Source organism: Podarcis cretensis (assembly GCF_951804945.1).
Source record: "Podarcis cretensis genome assembly, chromosome: 6".
Taxonomy (NCBI): domain Eukaryota; kingdom Metazoa; phylum Chordata; class Lepidosauria; order Squamata; family Lacertidae; genus Podarcis; species Podarcis cretensis.
Genome location: NC_137175.1, coordinates 52,028,904 through 52,046,857, shown reverse-complemented (window position 1 = coordinate 52,046,857; position 17,954 = coordinate 52,028,904). Strand labels below are relative to the sequence as shown.

Genomic DNA, 17,954 nt, shown 5'->3' with positions numbered 1-17,954 from the left:
AGTTTTGTAAATTAATATGCTTCATGGTCCTAGGACTGCAAAACTAGCCACCCCTGGGAAGAGGTAGCAGGAATACTCTTTACCCTGGGAGAGGGAACCTCCAATCCATGGGGGTCCAGTGTAGAAACTCAAGATATATAAGCTAATCGCTAAATGGTAATTTAAACCTAGGTTGTGGCTGCCACAATGGAATGTCCAGGTCTCATTTTCTTTCTCAGGGATGATGTTTGATGATGATTAATTTCATTTCTATACCACATTATAAAGGGGGGAAAAACCCTTAAAGTTTACAACACTTTAAAACTTCAGGGTTCAAATCCCCACTCAAGTCATGAAGCTCACTGGGTGACCTTGGGCCAGTTACAGCCTTTGCACCTACCTCACAGGCTCTATCAGACCTCTGAGTGATTTGCAATCAACCAGCAGGGCTTTTCAACTATCAGTTGTCTAAAGGAAGTAACAAAATGACCTTTCCCATCTAAATTTGGCCGCTGAAATGATGAAAGTTACGCAGGAGAAGACTTGGGCAGAAGGACTATGAGCTCCGTTCTAGTACTGAAAACCAATTCCTAGGATTCAAAATGGGCTCAGAGGAACCCCTTCTAAAAAAAAATAATAATCTTTATTTTGCCCCTGGTTAGTAGATTTTGGATTCCAGTTAAAGAAACAAAGACAATCAGATAAGCCTGAAGTTTGCCCACCCCTGCATTGAGCAGTTTGATGAACAGCAGGCACACCACAGAGAAACAGCAACTATTAATCACAGTACAAGACATTTCCCATAATTAATTTTAATTAACCAATCATTTGTGAAGTTTCAGGGAACTCAAAAAATCACAACTTTTAGCTCCTATGCACCCCTTCACTATGGAACAGATGTACCTAGGAGGGCACCTCCCATAGCCTGCAGAGCCAAATCTTCAGCCAGTACCACTGGCTGTTCCAGAAAATGTGGACTGTGAGAGGCAGCAGGAGCCGGGGTAGCAGGAGGGGCACAGCAGCATGGGGCGCACAAGGAAGGGAAACTACTTGGGACACGGATGAGTTTATTTCACAGAACATGGCATTGCTGTTGGCAGTGGTTGCCACAAAGAGTGCAAGGGCTGGAAGACTCTAGGCTCCTTCTCCTAGGTCCATCCAGCCCCTTCTTTCAGGGGAAGTGGAGCAGGAAAGGATGGAAGGAAAGGAGGACAGATTCTTTCTCACACACACATCAATAGGTCAGGTTCTTCCACGGCCTCGCAGGGAAAGATCATGGGAATAAATTTATACACCAAGCTCCATCCCAAGCCAACAGAAGACATTAAATAAATATGTACAGAGTCTGCAGCTGGCAGACAGGCTGGTGGCAAAGGGCTTAGTCGCCCATTTTCACTTTAGACACCTGCAAAAGACAAAAAGGAGAGAAGGTAAGAAAACACAGGGGCCATGAATTAAGCTCCCCTACGTACCCCCACTATTGCCAAGAATAATGCCAGGATTTGTTTTTGGCTTAAGAGTGTTTGGAGTGAAACAAACAGCAACCCCCAGGCCAGGAATGGTGATTTGTTGCTCCTGCTGACTAGAAGGGAGGAGCAAATTGGGAGCCTTCTGTGCCTTCACAGTAAACCATTAACTACCGATTACGGACTGTGAAATGCAAACTGGGCATGCTATCATATTTGTCGCATGTAGCAGCTTTTTAACACTGCAAATGCATCCACCTGTACATGATCATGAGGAAATATGGCTGTTCAGGACAGGTGCACAGAGCAGCAGCCAAAAGTGAAGGGCAATAGTTGTGGAGAGGGAGGCTGAAGAGACAGAGCCATAGTAGATCTTATGGACAGGGAAGCTTCTTGTCATTGAAGAAGGCTGAAGGTTGAGCCACACAGACCCATTAAAGGACTTGCCTCTTCCTTGCCCTGAAGCAGGGATGGCTTGGGGATTCCTTAAAGCAACACCAGCACCGCGAGATAACTACCTAACCTACCGAACCAGTAAATATTGGGCGCAACTTAAGAGTAGATGAGAGCCCCTTTGAAGGAACAAATTAGTTTTTGAAATTCTTTTTTGTTTCGCTAATCTGCAAAGAGCAGTCTAGGCATGACTACTGGCATTTCCAAACCTTCATCCTCTCTAAATTCTTCCTTCTACCTCTGCTTAGGAGGTGGGAATGGGCAAGACTGTCTGGGGATAGCAAGGCCGGAGAGACTCACCTGCAGGATAGCCACGATGACTCCAAAGAGTCCGATGGCACTGCCAAAGATTTCCACGATTAGGATCTTGACAAAGAGGCTGGCATTCTGGGCATCTGCCAATGCTGCACCACTGCCCACAATGCCCACACATATACCACAGAAGAGATTGGACAGGCCCACAGTCAAGCCTGCCCCAAACATGGAGAAACCTATGGGAGGAAAGAGTATTAGGAATGGGCGGCACCCAGTTATATTTTCAATTGATGATCATTGCAGGCCTGACAAGACTGGCCTCAGAGACCGTTAGGATGAAGGCCCTTATGTTTTCTTCTAAGCCTGTCCTTGTTATGCATTATCTGCAGATGGAAATAAGGTAACAAGAAATTGTAACAATTTCCCTCCCAAACTCACACACAAACTGATTTTTCCTTAGGAAGAAAAGGTGCATGTTATGTATATTAACCCTTGCTTTCTATATGCAAACCTTTTAATCCACAAATAAAATAAACCAGTTCTTAGGAATTTAGTGCAACTGGTGCACGGGCTCCTTATTTATTGGAGAAAGCTCTCCCTGTCACCCTCCCTCGCCACACCTTAATCATGAACCAGACTACTGGGTTCAGATTTACAAAGTTTAAAGGTGTTCCTGACTCACTCAGGGGAAATGCAGCAAAGCAAAGAGTGGTGACAGTAACACTATTTAAGCAGAACAATGGCTATATACTATTTATTTAGTTATTTCTGGAGCACTAGAAAGCCTCCCAGGCCACAGGGTGGTATTAGATGTCACAATTCTAAAGACTTTAGAGACAGACAAAGTCAGCATCTTGGCCCAGCTCACACCTCGCTCAGGCTTGCATCTGTGGCATGCCACAAGAATAGCATTGCCACTATAGCCATCCAAGAGGACAACTGCTGCCAGCAAACATGTCAAGATGTGTTGGTCTCTTCTGAGATGACAAAAGATGATATACCCACCACCCCAGGGTGACAGCACAGATATAGTTGGCACATCAGATACTGCAACATGGCGGTAGGGAGCTTTGCAAAGCCAGAAAATCAACTGGAGATAATACATATACCCCCTGCTTGTCAGACAATGTTCGGTGGCCTATTGGAAAAAAGCTGTCCTACTGCAGGTGAACTTGTGCCAAGACACAGTTCAACTAGGGAAGGGCTGCAGCTCAGAGATAGAGCAGGTTCCAGGTTCAATCTTTAGTGCATCTAAGTAGGGCTGGCAGCCCCTGAGAAACTGCTGCCAGTCAGTGTCGACAACACTGGCCTTGATGGATCAATGGGCTGACTTGCTATAAGACAGCCTCCTAGGTTTCCTACGTAACAAGGGGCGCCTGATGATATTGCAAGGGCAAGAACCATTATGCCTGCCTATCCCCAGTCCCCACAAACCCAGCCTACCTGCATGGTAGTTCTGGACGCCAATCGCCTTAGGGGTTCTGCCCGAAAATTGCTGCAAGGAAAGGAAGGATTTTAATAAGCAAGTCTCTGACAAAGACATTAGATGTGGCATTAAGGCACGTCACTGTAGATAGGAACTATCCAGACTTGAGTTGAAATAAACTCGTACCCTTTTCAGAATTGCAGCAGGGGGAAAGGGAGTTGAGAGGACTGCGGCCCACCAAGGTGCCTCATTCCTCATAAGCTCATAACTCTAAACATCTGCCAGATGCAGGTTAACCTTACTCCAAGGTCTTGGGCAATCTATGGCTCAGTAGTGGGATTTATCCCAGGTGAAAATAACTCCTATTTCTCTCTATGTCAATACTATGTCCCTGTGTCGATACCAGCCCCTGCTTCAAGAGCAATTAGTCAGGGCTTGTTCTCCCCTACAAGGATAGAAAACTTTTGCTCAGAGGCATGAGCCAGGATTGCCTCCTGCAACTGGGCTTCTACCCAGCATAGCACTTGGCTCCACAGTTGCCTGGACTCCATCAATACCTCTGTGATTACCTTCTTTGCCCTCCTCCGTTTGGCAACAGCTCAGCTCCCTTCAAATCAGACACCGTGGAGCATGGCCAAGAGCGAGACTTGGCACACAACCGTGTCCCTCCCATGCAAGCCAGCCCCTGCCCCCCCCCCATTACCTCAGCCATGTTGGTGATGACGATGGCCATGATGATTCCATAGATGGCCACAGCTTCACAAAAGATGATGCTGCCAGGAGAAAACACAGATTAGCAGCTGCAACATCTCAAGGGTGACAATGTGGGCATGGGACCAGGGAACGAGAGAGGGAGGAATGGGCTGGCCTCCAAAGGCACATCTACCACTGGGACCCTCCTTGGCTTCCCAACCACCTCCTTCCTTCCCCTGGCTAGCTAGGAATGAGGTGGTAACCTTGCAGATGAGGCAGCAGCCTGAGAAGGACCAGGCAACCAAGGAAGCAGCAAGTTTCAGAGCACACATTGTTCCCCCAAAAGCAAAGCTGATTCATTTGTTTAAAGTCTTTGCTTGACACTTAAGGCAGAGTGTTTCTGAGCATAGGCAGCGCCGGCCCAAAGCAGATCCTTCCACAAGGTGCTCACACCCCTATTCTCACACCCCACCCATTAAGCCAGGGGTGAGGAACAGGTAGTGTACTGAACTAGAGGGGATTTTATTTATTTGCTTTTTCTTTGTATTTTGCTGTGCCCAGTTCCATCTTTTGCCCTGCAAGCATTGAGGGTCCCCACACCTGTGCTGGATCAAACTCAATGCCTAGCTCTCACAAGGATTTTATGGTACACAGAAGCCAATTCAGGAATGTACAATTTTTTAAAATCTGTGCAGCAGGAAACAAGGCATATCAAGGATGGGCAAGTGAGCGTTTGGACTTTGCAGTACCTATACCTGTGGAATATATGCTGAACAAGGGGGTCCGCTCACCTGACCAGATTTTTGGTTTTGATCCTAGGTGCTTTGACACCACCGCCAAGGATGCTGGATCCAGTAATGTAAATGCCCCTGAAAAAATAGTTACAGAAGCGGTTAGAGGAGTGGTACTTGATAGGCAGCAAAGGGGAGGGGGGGACGGCTTGCTTAGATTGCACCCTACCAAAATCATTTTATTATTCATTAATGCCCAGCACTACACTTATTTAAGTACACTTATATCTTGACTTTCTTCCATCATAGAAGTCACGGTGGTGTACATGAAGTTAGGTTAGGTTTATTGAATCCCAAAATTCCCAGGGTGATTTACAACAATAATAGAATACAGTAAACATATAAGCATATTAAAAATGCAGGCAGAGTAAGGGGAATATCCAATCATTGGTGCTTCCCAAATGCCCAGGGAAACAAAACTGTATCTGTCCGGTACTTGAACTATGACAGAATTGCTGCCACACTCCATAGTTGGGGAGCTGCAGAAAAGGCCTGTTCTCTCATCACCACTCTTTGAGTCTGCCTTTGATGCATCAGGCAGAAAAGGGTCTCAGATGACAATCCCAGGGTCCAGACAGAGTTTGGGGATCTCCCTCCAGGCACTGACCAGACACAGACCTTTGGTGAAGTGGCAGCATCATGTGCCCTCAGACTGTGCCTTGGGACTAACCCCCCAAAATGGAAGCCCAAAGTAGGGCTCAGCAGTATTGGTTGAGGAATGATGTCCATTAACAGATTGCTAGGGGCTGGGAGAGATGAAGTACTCACCAGGCAGCACCCACCACTGATAATGAGATGGCCAGCCCAATGCCCAGGTTGGACCACAAGTATGGCGAGGTCTCTGTCAGGAACCTGTACATAGGAGGAATTACCTTATGAATACTCTATTCCTTTCTCCATCATAGCATCAAGTCATAACACCCACAGGTAAGAAGCAGCCCTAGTTAAACCAATCCACCCCATTTCTGGACAGAACTTGGTCAGGTCAGTCTACCCCTCCTGCACAATTGGTAAGGGGTAAAAGAGAACTAACGCCTGCTGCCCAGGGTGGCAGCCAGAAGGCCTTGCCTCTTCAGCAGTAACTAGGAGACTTCATAACCCATTAGGAAAGGTGTTATTTGTTATAGTTTGGACTACAAAACAACACTGTAGAAAAGCTGTGCTAAGCCCAAGCAACACTAGGCTAGTTTAGCCAACAGGAAAGGAGGTCCATGAAAGCAGGGTGAGCTTGATACTTTCTTAAGATGCTGTTCAATACAGCTCTCTTTGGTTAGCTCTTGAACTAGCAGAAGCAGGATATGGGTCATGGTAAGTCCTCAAGACTACTAATCCTATACCATTAAAACTAGTGGGTACATGGAGAAGCATCTGTTTTCAGGCCCAAGCAATAGTCCAGAAGCACAGAAAAAAGTGCTCCAAAAATGTTCAAGATGTGTGTGCAGATGTGCCAACAGAATCTGAGCAGCACAGGGCCTGTAACCTAGCTAAGCACAGGGACAAGTGGCTTTCAACATCAGGGGAAGAGGAGAGGCAGCCAGCTGACCTGCAGGCAAAATGAGGCAATTAGCAGCATCGACTAGTGAAATGGGACACTGCCATCAATACTGTTGTCAACCAACAGGGGAAGGGGGGTGGGAGACACAGCCTGCCTGTGGAAGCAACCATGCAAACGTCTGCCTGCCTACCACTCCTCAGAGCAGAGCACTGTTGGGCTTTCAGTAATTAACGCGCATGGAAAAGAAAATGCGAAGGGAAATTACTGCTTTTCCTCATGCTTTCTTCCCCGATATATTGCTGAAAACACCAATAAGTTACTGTTCCCCATGCTACTCCAACCCCAGCCTCTAGGAAAAAGTGCCATCTTACCATGCTATATCGAAACGGAAACCAAGGTCAAATATTGTGTAGCAGATTCCTGAAAAACAAGAGAAACACAGAATGATTCCGCCTTTTGTCTTGGTCTCCTCAAAGCTCAATCTGTGATGCTCACACCTTGCCACCAGTGCTGATCTCCCACAGGGAGAGCAGAAAGGGTTTATATAGTCTTCATACAGCTTACACCACAAATTGCCCCTTTCCAAATCACCTCTTTCATGGGGAAACTATCACTTATTCCTTTCTATTGTGCTCTGTTTAACAAGACCCAAAAGGTTACTACTTACTAGAAATAAGAGACAGAAAAGGAATCCTATCCTACAGACTTCCTACCAGCACACTTTTTAAAATCCTTTCAGCACTAACAGGAAGTCTTGCCCCTCTCTGTTCCAGGGTAGCCAATGTGAGCATCCTCTAGATCAGTGTTCCCCAACCCCCGGGCTGCGGCCCGGTGCCAGTCCGTGGATCAACCGGCACCGGGCCGCCTGAGGAACTTCTAATCATTTCACTGTGGCGGGCAGCCGAGGCGCAGAGCATTGTGCCCTCTCAAGCCCGCCCATTGTGTGACAATAGCGAATGAAAATTCGCTATTGTTACACTGATGCTCCTCCTGGCCAATCAGGGAGCGGGTCCTCCCACTTCCTGATTGGCAGAAAGGCAAACCTCATGCCATTGGCCGAGGAGGAGGCACCACGGGAGGACTGAGGACTCGAGGTCGGAGACGCGGGGACTGAAGAGAAGCTGCTGTGAGGTAAGTGCACGGGGGGGGGGGGGACTCAGCTCAAAATAAGCGGGCCACGGAAAACGTATCAAACATTTACCGGTCCGCAGCGATAAAAAGGTTGGGGAGCACTGCTCTAGATGCCGTGCAACTCCAGTTCTCATCATCTCCAGTCAGTAGTGCAAAAATAACATTTGGGGTACCATACTGGCTACCTCACTCTTTATCTTCTGAGTGCTGCAGCACTGACCCACATAGGAATACAACACCTTGGACCTCAAACAATCACTTTCGACTTCTGTCAGGCCCGTGCAGAAGCCAGGCTCACCAAAGGCAAGATAACAGCCACCAATGTATGGGCAGGATGTTCTGTGTAGCTATGATGGAAGCTTCCTAATGGCACAATTGGCAGTTATAGAAAAACTCAAGAGATGTAACCATTCCACCTATCATTAATGTATCTTTGTCTATGTCTATCCTCAAAATCTAAACAATAGCTCCTGATACAACACATTGGCTTGGGTAACAAGTGATTTACATCTTTACCAATATTTAGAAAGTTTCAGTTTACTGGAAAAATGTAACAAAGATCTCCTATGATCGCCTATAAAGAAGGTAGCCGTGTTGGTCTGCCATAGTCAAAACAAAATAAAAAAATTCCTTCCAGTAGCACCTTAAAGACCAACTAAGTTAGTTCTTGGTATGAGCTTTCGTGTGCATGCACACTTCTTCAGAAGTCAATTTTTAGGTGCAGCAAGCCAAGACCTTTGGTTAATTAATGTTGCCTCCTATGGTGGTGCCCATCTTTTAGTGGCGTGGGTAGGACTTGGTCCTTATTAATTTGTTGATGAATGTGCATTTTATGTACTATATATTCTCGCTGCTTTAAACTTCTCTGGCTTTAAATGGTGTTGTAATTTAATTTGTCAAGTTGCTTTGAGACTTTTTATTGCATAAAGTGACTGATAAATGTTATTATTATTATTAACAATACCAAAAGGATCCCCAGCAGCTTTCATTCTTAGATAAGCAAGAATGCTGTACCTTCACATTCACAGCAATCTTGGCTCTAGGGGCCTTTTTTCATCCAAAAACCATTTTCTCCTTTTAAAGGGCTGGATGAAGAGCATGAATGGGGAAGAAAACCAGCTGTGAAAAAGTTAGCAGTATCACATACTGCAGACAGGAAGGGAAAATCACCCCACAACCTCAGACTGGGAAGCAGAGTGGAAGAAGATGAGTCAATGACATGATGATGGGAACTGTATTTCGGGATATATGAACAGAATATGATGGGACAGTCACAGGATGCAAATGTTCCACTTGCAAGGTCCAGGCAGAACTATCCTCCTGTGAGCCTGACAATGTGAAAAAAAACACAGACAGACAGAGGTGGGAAGGAGCTGAGAAAGAAAGAGCAAGGCTGCAGAAACAGAGCATCATGGGGCAGGATAGAGAACAAATGAGCCACAGAACTGGGGAAGAAAGGATAGATTGGCTCCCATGGAGAATAACTAAAGAGAGAATGCAAGTAGGGTGACCCTTTGATGTATTTTTTAAAAATAGCATTGACATTAGGAAGTGTTAGACAACAAGGCAGTTCAACAGAGGGTGTGAAGTCGCTATCAGGAGGCATTGTAGATATAATACACCACACCAAAAACAAGTCTGGTAGAATTAACCATGTATGGGGAAGCAGATGAAAGTGGGTCAGGAAACTGAAGACTCTATTCAATGGCTCAGAGCTCATCAGGGTCATATTCACATCCCCGTGAGCAGAAGCCTATCTGCTCATAGGTGTGCAGCCTGCTCCAAGCGACAGCTTTAAGCCCCAGGCACTGCCAACTCCAGACCCTTCACTCAGCAGCAACAGACTCTGATCTCAGAAAAAATTGGCACCAGGAGCCGACAGCCTGCTGCCTTTTCCTGCACACGCAGGCTTTGAAAGCAACACTGGAGAGAGAGAGATAATGGGCATATACACCCAGGGAGAGCTACACTCTTTCTGACATTTAGGTAAGAACTAGGAGCAGAATCTATTCAAATTTGTATGCTGTGCAGGTTAATAGTCTATGCACAAGGGGGGAACGGGGCCCCATGAAGGCAAAGTGTTCTTTTGGAGCAACCCAGGTGAAGGTTGGAGAAGAGGGGAGTGTGGCATAGCATCCTTCCTTGCCAAGCCATGCCACCAACACTGAGAGAGTTAGCATAAGATACCGTAATCTGATGCCATTTTGTATTAACTGCACTTTGCAGTCTTCCTTACAAAAAGTAGTCAAACCCGGCAGTTACAAACAAAGATGTGGAATGGAAAATTTACCAGTGATTTATTTTGCTGTGGAATCCCCCCCTCCCCCCATTTTGTGAGTTGGATGCCAACTGCAAACACAGGCAAGCTTGCCAATGCCCAAGTTTTTTTGCTTTGTTTACAAAATATTAGAAAAATGAACATGCTAAATTGGGAGTGTAATAAAAGTTTCCAACACAAACTGAATTATCTACAGTGTAAATTAGCCTAATAGCATAAGAAAGTTTCCCAGAAAGGTATCTAATTCAAAAATTTCTGGAAGATCCATACTACAGTACTGGTTACAAAATATCAAAAAGCATAGCTAGAGCCTTCCTCTCCAGAAAGCTACACAGCTACACAATAGATGTAGTTGATTAAAGGTGCTCCTGGAAACCCCCAAACCTGCCTGACAAATAATAAGACAGGGTTTAAGGGTACGGTACTTCTAGACACCTAACTAGTTTGATGCGGTGACTGTCACTTCTGTCTAATAGAGGCAGGGCTGCTACCAGTCCAGAACTATCTACCAGAACTATCTTCAACTTGCCTAAATTCAAATCTAGTTTGTTTAACCATCCACTCCACCAAAATGTGTCAATGTTAACTAAAACCAAAATAGTAGTACCCGTTCATTTAGTTAACAACATATACAGCTTGGTGTTATGTCAATAACATCACTGCCCAAAGCTCCAGATTATATTCAATTTAATTCTTTTTTTTTTTATATAAAAGATACCACATCAAATTATATTCAAATATTCACCAAACATATAACCAAAGACATTAGTGGAATATATTGGAAATGTGGGGAAACAGTTGAGGGTTATATTAATGTCTGATGGACATGAGACAAAATTAGGAATTTGGTAGGAAAGACCACTAGATGCATTTATATAATTATAATTGCATATCACATACTTATAAATCTGCTAATAATTTTTCTGGAATATCCTAATGAAGATGTGAGATCAGAACATGAAAATTTATTTGGGTTTTATTAGCTGCTGCCAAAATATATATTTTGGAAGTGAAATGGTATTTTCCAATCATTTCAACAGAATGAGAATCCAGGCCCAGATGGACTAACCTCCAGATATTATAAAGTTTTGAAGGAATGGTTAATACAGCCATTGAAGGAGGTTTGTAATGAAATATTAGAGGGGAAAAAGGCACCAGAATCGTGGAAAGAAGCTTTTATTACACTTATACCAAAGACTGAAACTGAAAAGAATCAGATCAAGAACTACCGCCCTATATCATTACTTAATGTGGATTACAAAATATTTGCTGACATTTTAGCAAAAAGACTGAAGAGGGTGCTGGTGGAGGAGATTCATAAGGACCAGGCAGGCTTTCTCCCAGGAAGACATTTATCAGATAATGTAAGGAATATAATTGATATTATGGAACTGCTGACAGTAAATATCAATACAAAGGCAGTTTTAATTTTTGTGGACGCGGAGAAAGCTTTTGATAATATTTCTTGGAACTTCATGAAGAAGAATCTCCATGGGATGGGGGTAGGCCAAAGGTTTGAAAATGGTATAGGTGCAATATACTCTGAACAAAAAGCAAAGTTAATTGTAAATAATGTGGTTACTGAAGAACTTTCTATAGAAAAAGGGACACGGCAGGGGTGCCCAATACCCCCATTACTTTTTATATCAGTCCTGGAGGTCTTGTTGAATATGATTAGGGGGGACCAGCTGGTAAAAGGAATTCAGGTCGGAGCCAAACAATATAAATTGAAGGCATTTGCAGATGACTTAGTATTGACTTTACAAGAGCCAGATACTAGTACAAAAAGAGTCTTAAAATTAATTCAAGTTTTTGGCCAGGTGGCAGGATTTAAACTGAATAAACAAAAAACTAAAGTCTTGGGAAAAAATTTAACAAATGTTGAAAGAGAGAGGTTTCAAAGTGAAACTGGGTTAATGGTGGCAAAGAAAGTAAAATATTTGGGGATTAATATGACATCTAAAAATGTGAATTTATTTAAAGATAATTATGATAAATGTTGGACAGAGGTTAAGAAAGATCTAGAAATATGGTCAAACTTGAAGCTTTCCTTGTTAGGCCGAATTGCTGTGATCAAAATGAATGTATTGCCTAGAATGTTATTTTTGTTTCAGACATTACAAATTGTGGATAAACTAGATTGCTTCAAGAAGTGGCAGAAAGACATATCTAAATTTGTCTGGCAGGGCAAAAAGCCCAGAATAAAATTCAAGATATTAACTGATACAAAAGAAAGAGGGGGATTTGCCCTGCCGGACTTAAGATTGTACTATGAATCGGCAGCTTTCTGCTGGTTGAAAGATTGGCTACTTCTTGAGAATACAGACATTTTGGATTTGGAAGTATTTGACAATAGATTTGGGTGGCATGCATATATATGGTATGACAAGGTTAAAGTTCATAAAGGTTTCAAAAACCATATTGTTAGGAAAGCACTATACAATGTTTGGATTCGATATAAGGATTTCTTGGAAAATAAAACTCCTAGGTGGCTATCACCAATGGAGGCTAAGGAGGTGAAGAAACTTAATATGGAATCTAAATGGCCAAAATATTTTGAAATTTTAGAGCAAGAAAGTGGCAAATTTAAATTACAGAGTTTTGAGAAAATAAAGTCTAAGGTACGAGACTGGCTCCATTACTATCAAATAATGGAGACTTTCAAACAAGACAGGAAAATTGGCTTCCAGGTGGAGAAATCGAAACTAGAAACAGAATTGTTAGAATCCAATACTAAGAATTTATCAAGAATGTATAATTTGTTGCTGAAGTGGAATACAATAGATGAGACAGTCAAGTCAGCTATGATTAAATGGGCACAGGACATTGGTCATGACATTATATTTGCTGACTGGGAACAGTTATGGACCACCGGTATTAAATTTACGGCATGTAATGCCTTAAGAGAAAATATTATGAAAATGATTTACAGGTGGTACATGACCCCAGTCAAGCTCGTGAAGATTTATCATTTGCCCAATAATAAATGTTGGAAATGTAACGAGACTGAAGGTACCTTCTTCCACCTTTGGTGGACCTGCCCAAAGATTAAAGCCTTTTGGGAAATGATCTATAATGAAATTAAGAAGGTACTTAAATGTACCTTTCATAAGAAGCCAGAGGCATTTCTCTTGGGCATGGTCGGCCAATTGGTGTCAAGGAAGGATAAGATTTTTTTTTATGTACGCCACTACAGCAGCAAGGATCCTCCTAGCAAAGTACTGGAAGACACAAGAATTACCTACACTGGAAGAATGGCAGACGAAAGTGATTGACTTTATGGGATTGGCAGAAATGACTGGCAGAATCCGTGACCAAGAGAAAGAGACGGTGGAGGAAGATTGGAAGAAGTTCAAAGCCTATCTTAAGAATTGTTATAAAATTGATGAGTGCTAAAATGTCAAGGGAAAGGAAGATGCAGAATTACAGCTGAAACTGTTTGATGAATTAAGATGAAATTGAGAAAGATAATAAGTTTGAATTAATTGGAGTAAAGGGTTGCTGAAAAATTGCAAGATAAGGATGCAAGAAGGGTGGGGTATGGGGAAGTCCGAGAAAGAAGGTTTATGAAAATGAGGTTATGAAATTATATTTGTGTGTTTGTTTTTGTTTGTATGTTGTTTTGTTTTAAAATTGGAAAATTAATAAAAAATTATTTAAAAAAAGAGAGAATGGTTTGATAGAGTTTGGTATCTTGCTACAGTAATGAAATTAAAGAGAAATAGTAAAATTAAGCAAAAGCAGACAAATAAATGGGACAATTTGAGAACTTATGGTCCCCCTTTCTAATGTAGAAAATTAGATCAACTAGCATTAATTAAAGCTTTTTCTCTGGTTATAATAATTTATTGCATAAAATATAGTTATATTTTTATTATATTATACTAAAGCTATATTTTAATGCATACCGATTTACAAGTAAATTTTAAATCTGGCAAATATTAGCTCAAAATTCTCCTTACCAATGGCTTCATGCTAAGCAGCATTAAATAAAACATCCTGGGGTGGTGGGCAACCTTGGCATATCCCACTGAGTGCAAGAACCTTACTAAAAAAGAGGGGTTCTTGTAATCCATCCCAAGTCTTTACAACATGGTAGGAAAACATATCAGTAATTCTAGCTACCCTCACGTACTACAACAGCATCATTCAGAAACAGTACACAATGTGAACTTTGAAGTCAGCAATCATGTATCTGAAGGCATCCCAACAATGGAGGAATACAGGAATGGAAAGGCATAATAAGACAAAGCACAGCTGAACGGTAGTTTACTCACACTGCTTGAAGGATCTTCTTTACATACTGTAGGAGAACCCAAGGGCCAAAAATGAACCCTAAGGACACCTCTACTTTTCTTCACAAGAAAAGTGTGAAGCGAGCTGGCAAAAGAAGCTTCCTGTCCTTATGTGGATTTGTTCACTGCTTTCTAAGTGGATACTAGCTAGGACAATCCCTCTCTATATTCCAAATCAATTTGTACTATAAGCAGTAGAGAATACACTCAGTAGACTGGAGAGTCTCTTTCTATACTTTCAGAAGGGGAGAAAATTCCATGGCACCCTGTGAGGCCTAACAGGAAGTGGGCTAAAGATTCCCACCCAGAATTCTGGTCTCTACTTTTCAGATCCACAATGCTGATCTTGATATGTTACTTCCAATAGGACCAGCTCCAGATTTTTGTCTCTTGCTTGAAGTGTCACAATTAATGTTTTTTACCATTGCGGTAGTAGTCATTCACTTTTCTCCCCCTTGATTTATATTACAAGTATATAACACATAGCAAGGATGGAATATGCAATTGCAAAGAAAGGAAGCAAACTACCACTTTCAGGCCCAATACTATTTTGGAATGCATTATTTCAGAATACAGGTAGCATTTTTTCAGAGTTGTTTTACCCAACGCAGTGCTGCAGCAATTGATGAAAATACACTACTTTCTGTAAAACTCCTAGAGGTACAGGAGCCCTCTTAAAATTTGGGCCAGATAGTATAAAAAACAACACAAACCTATCCTACCTCTAAGTCCAAGACCAAATGGTTCATCATCCTGCCAAAAGACATGAGTGACACCCTTGTATGCAGTGCATGTAAAAAGTTTTAAAGCTACAAGAATTCTTGGGGGAAATTAACTCCCCGCCCCCCAGACAACCCATACAAAGTCCCAAAATTGTTAGCAGACACTATGGAAAACCACGTTAAGTGTAGTTTATTACACAAAGTAGAGTTGGCACAACAGCAAACTGACCAGTGAAGCCATGATTCTGCTGATGCTTTGAGAATTGGCCTGTACAACTGATCTTATTAATCGTTTAACAATGATGAAAAAATAAAATTGTAACAGTGTTTCGAGCATAAAACCTAGAGAGAATAATATTTCAGTAAATCCTTCACATTAAAGATTGTGATCCTAAAGGTTAAGATCCAAAACCTTTAAGACTCTTCCAAGTTATTAATCATTCAATCACATCTGAGAAGTTAAGTCACTGTTTTGCAACAACAGTGACCCAAAGCTACCATAAAAAAGAAGAGACAGCACAGTGAATAAACCTCCATTCATCACACTGCTTCTTCCCTATAGTAGCAAGGTCAAATGACAGGCTACCCCCCCTGAGTACGGTTACATACATCATTTATTCATTCAAGTGGTGCTCCGCTCTGCTTCCTCTCCAACAAGTTTAGTCATGAGGCAGAACACTGAAGTACTGTTATAGGAAACAGTTCTTCATTGTCCCTTCCAGATATATATTGGGATGGGGTAAGGTATTTCTACCTATGTAGCCCATCTATAGGTCAAATAGCTTCTCACATTTTGGGACAGATGTCTCACGACTTAGAGCACATTCCTTCCTGGCCACAGTCCCCAGCCACCAGTCTGACAAACCCTAGCTCAGGTGCATGAATGTCCCAGAGTAATAACAGAATCATGCTTGGTTCAGGGTCCACAGAAGCCAAGACAGGGCGATACTCAGAGACCCACCATGAGGCATCTATGCTCACATCCTACTGAAAAGAAAGGAAAATGTTAACGTCCTCCCTGGTACAGTTGTAGTAAACATGGCTAGAAAAGGAGAAGTTCTGTTCTTCCCATCCATGCTGATCTGAAAGGGGAACTAAGAGTCATACTTACCACTGGAAAGTAGCAAAAAGAGGAGGGGAGGGGCAGAAGAACCCTAGCTGCAAATAAGATATAATGAAGGAGAAAAGGAAATGGAGTACTGTTTGAGTAGAGTGGTATACGTGAGCAGACTGCTTAGTCCCAACAGGAACCAGTAAGAAACTCTCTGCTTCTAAGCAAGGTCTGTGTCCAATTGGTAAAATGACCTTAAAGAAACTGAGTTTGAATCAGAAGGTCAGAGCTTAGTTTGCTGTTTGTCATTCCACAACCCTGACTGGTGAAGTCTTAACCAAATCAGCTGGGCTAATCCAGTTAAAGCCACCAACAGCTCCCAGAGAGCTGGGACAGGACTGTTGTAGGACAACTGCTCCAAAGCTTGTTGACAAAACAAACTGAAGGGGGAGGGGATGAGTCCACTGTGCACCTTTTGCATGGTTCATCACATTTCCCCCAACAGTGTTAACGCTTTTTTGGTTCCCAATAAATTGCAACCACACAATACAAGAACAAATATGTCATTCAACTCATGATGGAGGACTTTCTGAATTGTTCCTTGTTTAGAATAAGGACACAGCATATCTGCATGGGCTCACCAAGAACAAATTATCACCTGAACAAATGTAGAGACTACCAGAAAATGCAAATATCTCTCCAGCAAGAATGAATCCAGGCTATTGGTGAGCCAAGTCTCCTTCACCCAAAAACATGCAGAACTTCTTACCAATGCTAGGATGGTTAACATCGAAACCATGATGAACAATGAAATCAATGTTTGGTAGTGAAGGAAAAGATATATATCAACATTAAGACCCAGTAATCCTGTCAATGTATAAACATTTACATAGCTAGTCAGGAGTTCATTAAAGTGCAATTGCTTTGATACTAAAGATAACTAAGGGACAGCAGCTTCAGACTCTGCCACAGGTCCCCTGGTTCCAAGGCTACAGCCTCTAGGCCTTGCTCAAATTTCACCACATAAAAAAGGAAACAACACTGCACTTTTAGAAAGTTCCTCCAAATGCACTTCTTTTGATCTACTTTCAGACATCAAAATGTCATTGGTGTGCACAGCATCAAAATTCACAACTAGCACTGAACAGCCATTAAGAAAGCCTTTCCCCACCCCTCGCTGCTTTCACAGATGAGGAAGCAAACTGAGCACCACAGAGCCCAATATGGTGGAAGTCTGGAGTCGTCTCTTAAACTATTTTTATTTTTGAGACCAAGGATGTGGAGAACGACAAGAGGTGGGCCTGCCGTGGGAAACCCACATGCGAGGGCCCCTCCGGAAACCTTCACTATGAGAAGGTCATGGACAAGGAGAACCAAGTATTGTACAGTATCTTCCGGACCAGCAGGGATGTCGCCTCGCCCCCCAACCCCGAGAACAGCCTGACGGGCAAACTAGGGTAGGGCAAGGCAGCACCGCGGATCAAGCAGCACCCAAAAACATTCGCTGAGCCTGGAGGGCGGCATCCCACCCCCAGCGCCCCAAGCGTGCTCCCTCGCGCCCTGCGCCCGCCCGCCCGCCCACGACAAGCCATTTCCCACAGCCATTTCCTTTGCGTATAACCGCACACAGCCCCGGCGAAGGGAGGGGAGAGGAGGACTTCGGCAAAGCGGCGTTGGCCCTCGCAGCGGCGCTCCCAGCTCCCCGTTCAAAGCACTAACCGATGCCGGTGATGGTGGCGGCCGCGGTCAGCCCCAGTCCCGAATACAGCAGCGCGAGCCCGGACATGGCGGCGGCGGCGGCGACGAGTCCTCAGCACGGACTGAACGCGACCGGGAATCACCTGACCCACAGAATGACGGGAACCACGCTCCACGTGATCAGACGAAGTTTATCTGACGCCTCTCGCCGGCTGGGATGA

At 43.3% G+C, this 17,954-nt stretch overlaps 1 protein-coding gene across 1 annotated transcript; it reads right to left on the bottom strand.

The window, feature by feature from the left end:
- Window positions 1-775: 775 nt before the first annotated feature.
- ATP6V0B (ATPase H+ transporting V0 subunit b) lies at window positions 776-17,913 on the bottom strand. Its single transcript, XM_079980561.1, has 8 exons — window positions 17,755-17,913; window positions 6,930-6,978; window positions 5,832-5,915; window positions 5,064-5,141; window positions 4,283-4,352; window positions 3,597-3,648; window positions 2,199-2,389; window positions 776-1,384 (listed from the first exon to the last, which is right to left on the bottom strand). Exons 1-8 carry the CDS (start codon window positions 17,819-17,821, stop codon window positions 1,358-1,360), a joined length of 618 nt encoding a protein of 205 aa, XP_079836687.1. The 5' UTR covers window positions 17,822-17,913; the 3' UTR covers window positions 776-1,357.
- Window positions 17,914-17,954: the final 41 nt, after the last annotated feature.

What these genes read in the sequence shown, in the direction of transcription:
- ATP6V0B (XM_079980561.1), bottom strand. Translation starts at nt 17,821, where the DNA reads ATGTCCGGGCTCGCGCTGCTGTATTCGGGACTGGGGCTGACCGCGGCC. An exon ending in CGCCACCATCACCGGCATCG is followed by an intron (nt 6,979 to 17,754) that starts GTTAGTGCTTTG and finishes CTTGTTTTTCAG; the next exon opens with GAATCTGCTACACAATATTT. An exon ending in TTCCGTTTCGATATAGCATG is followed by an intron (nt 5,916 to 6,929) that starts GTAAGATGGCAC and finishes TCCTATGTACAG; the next exon opens with GTTCCTGACAGAGACCTCGC.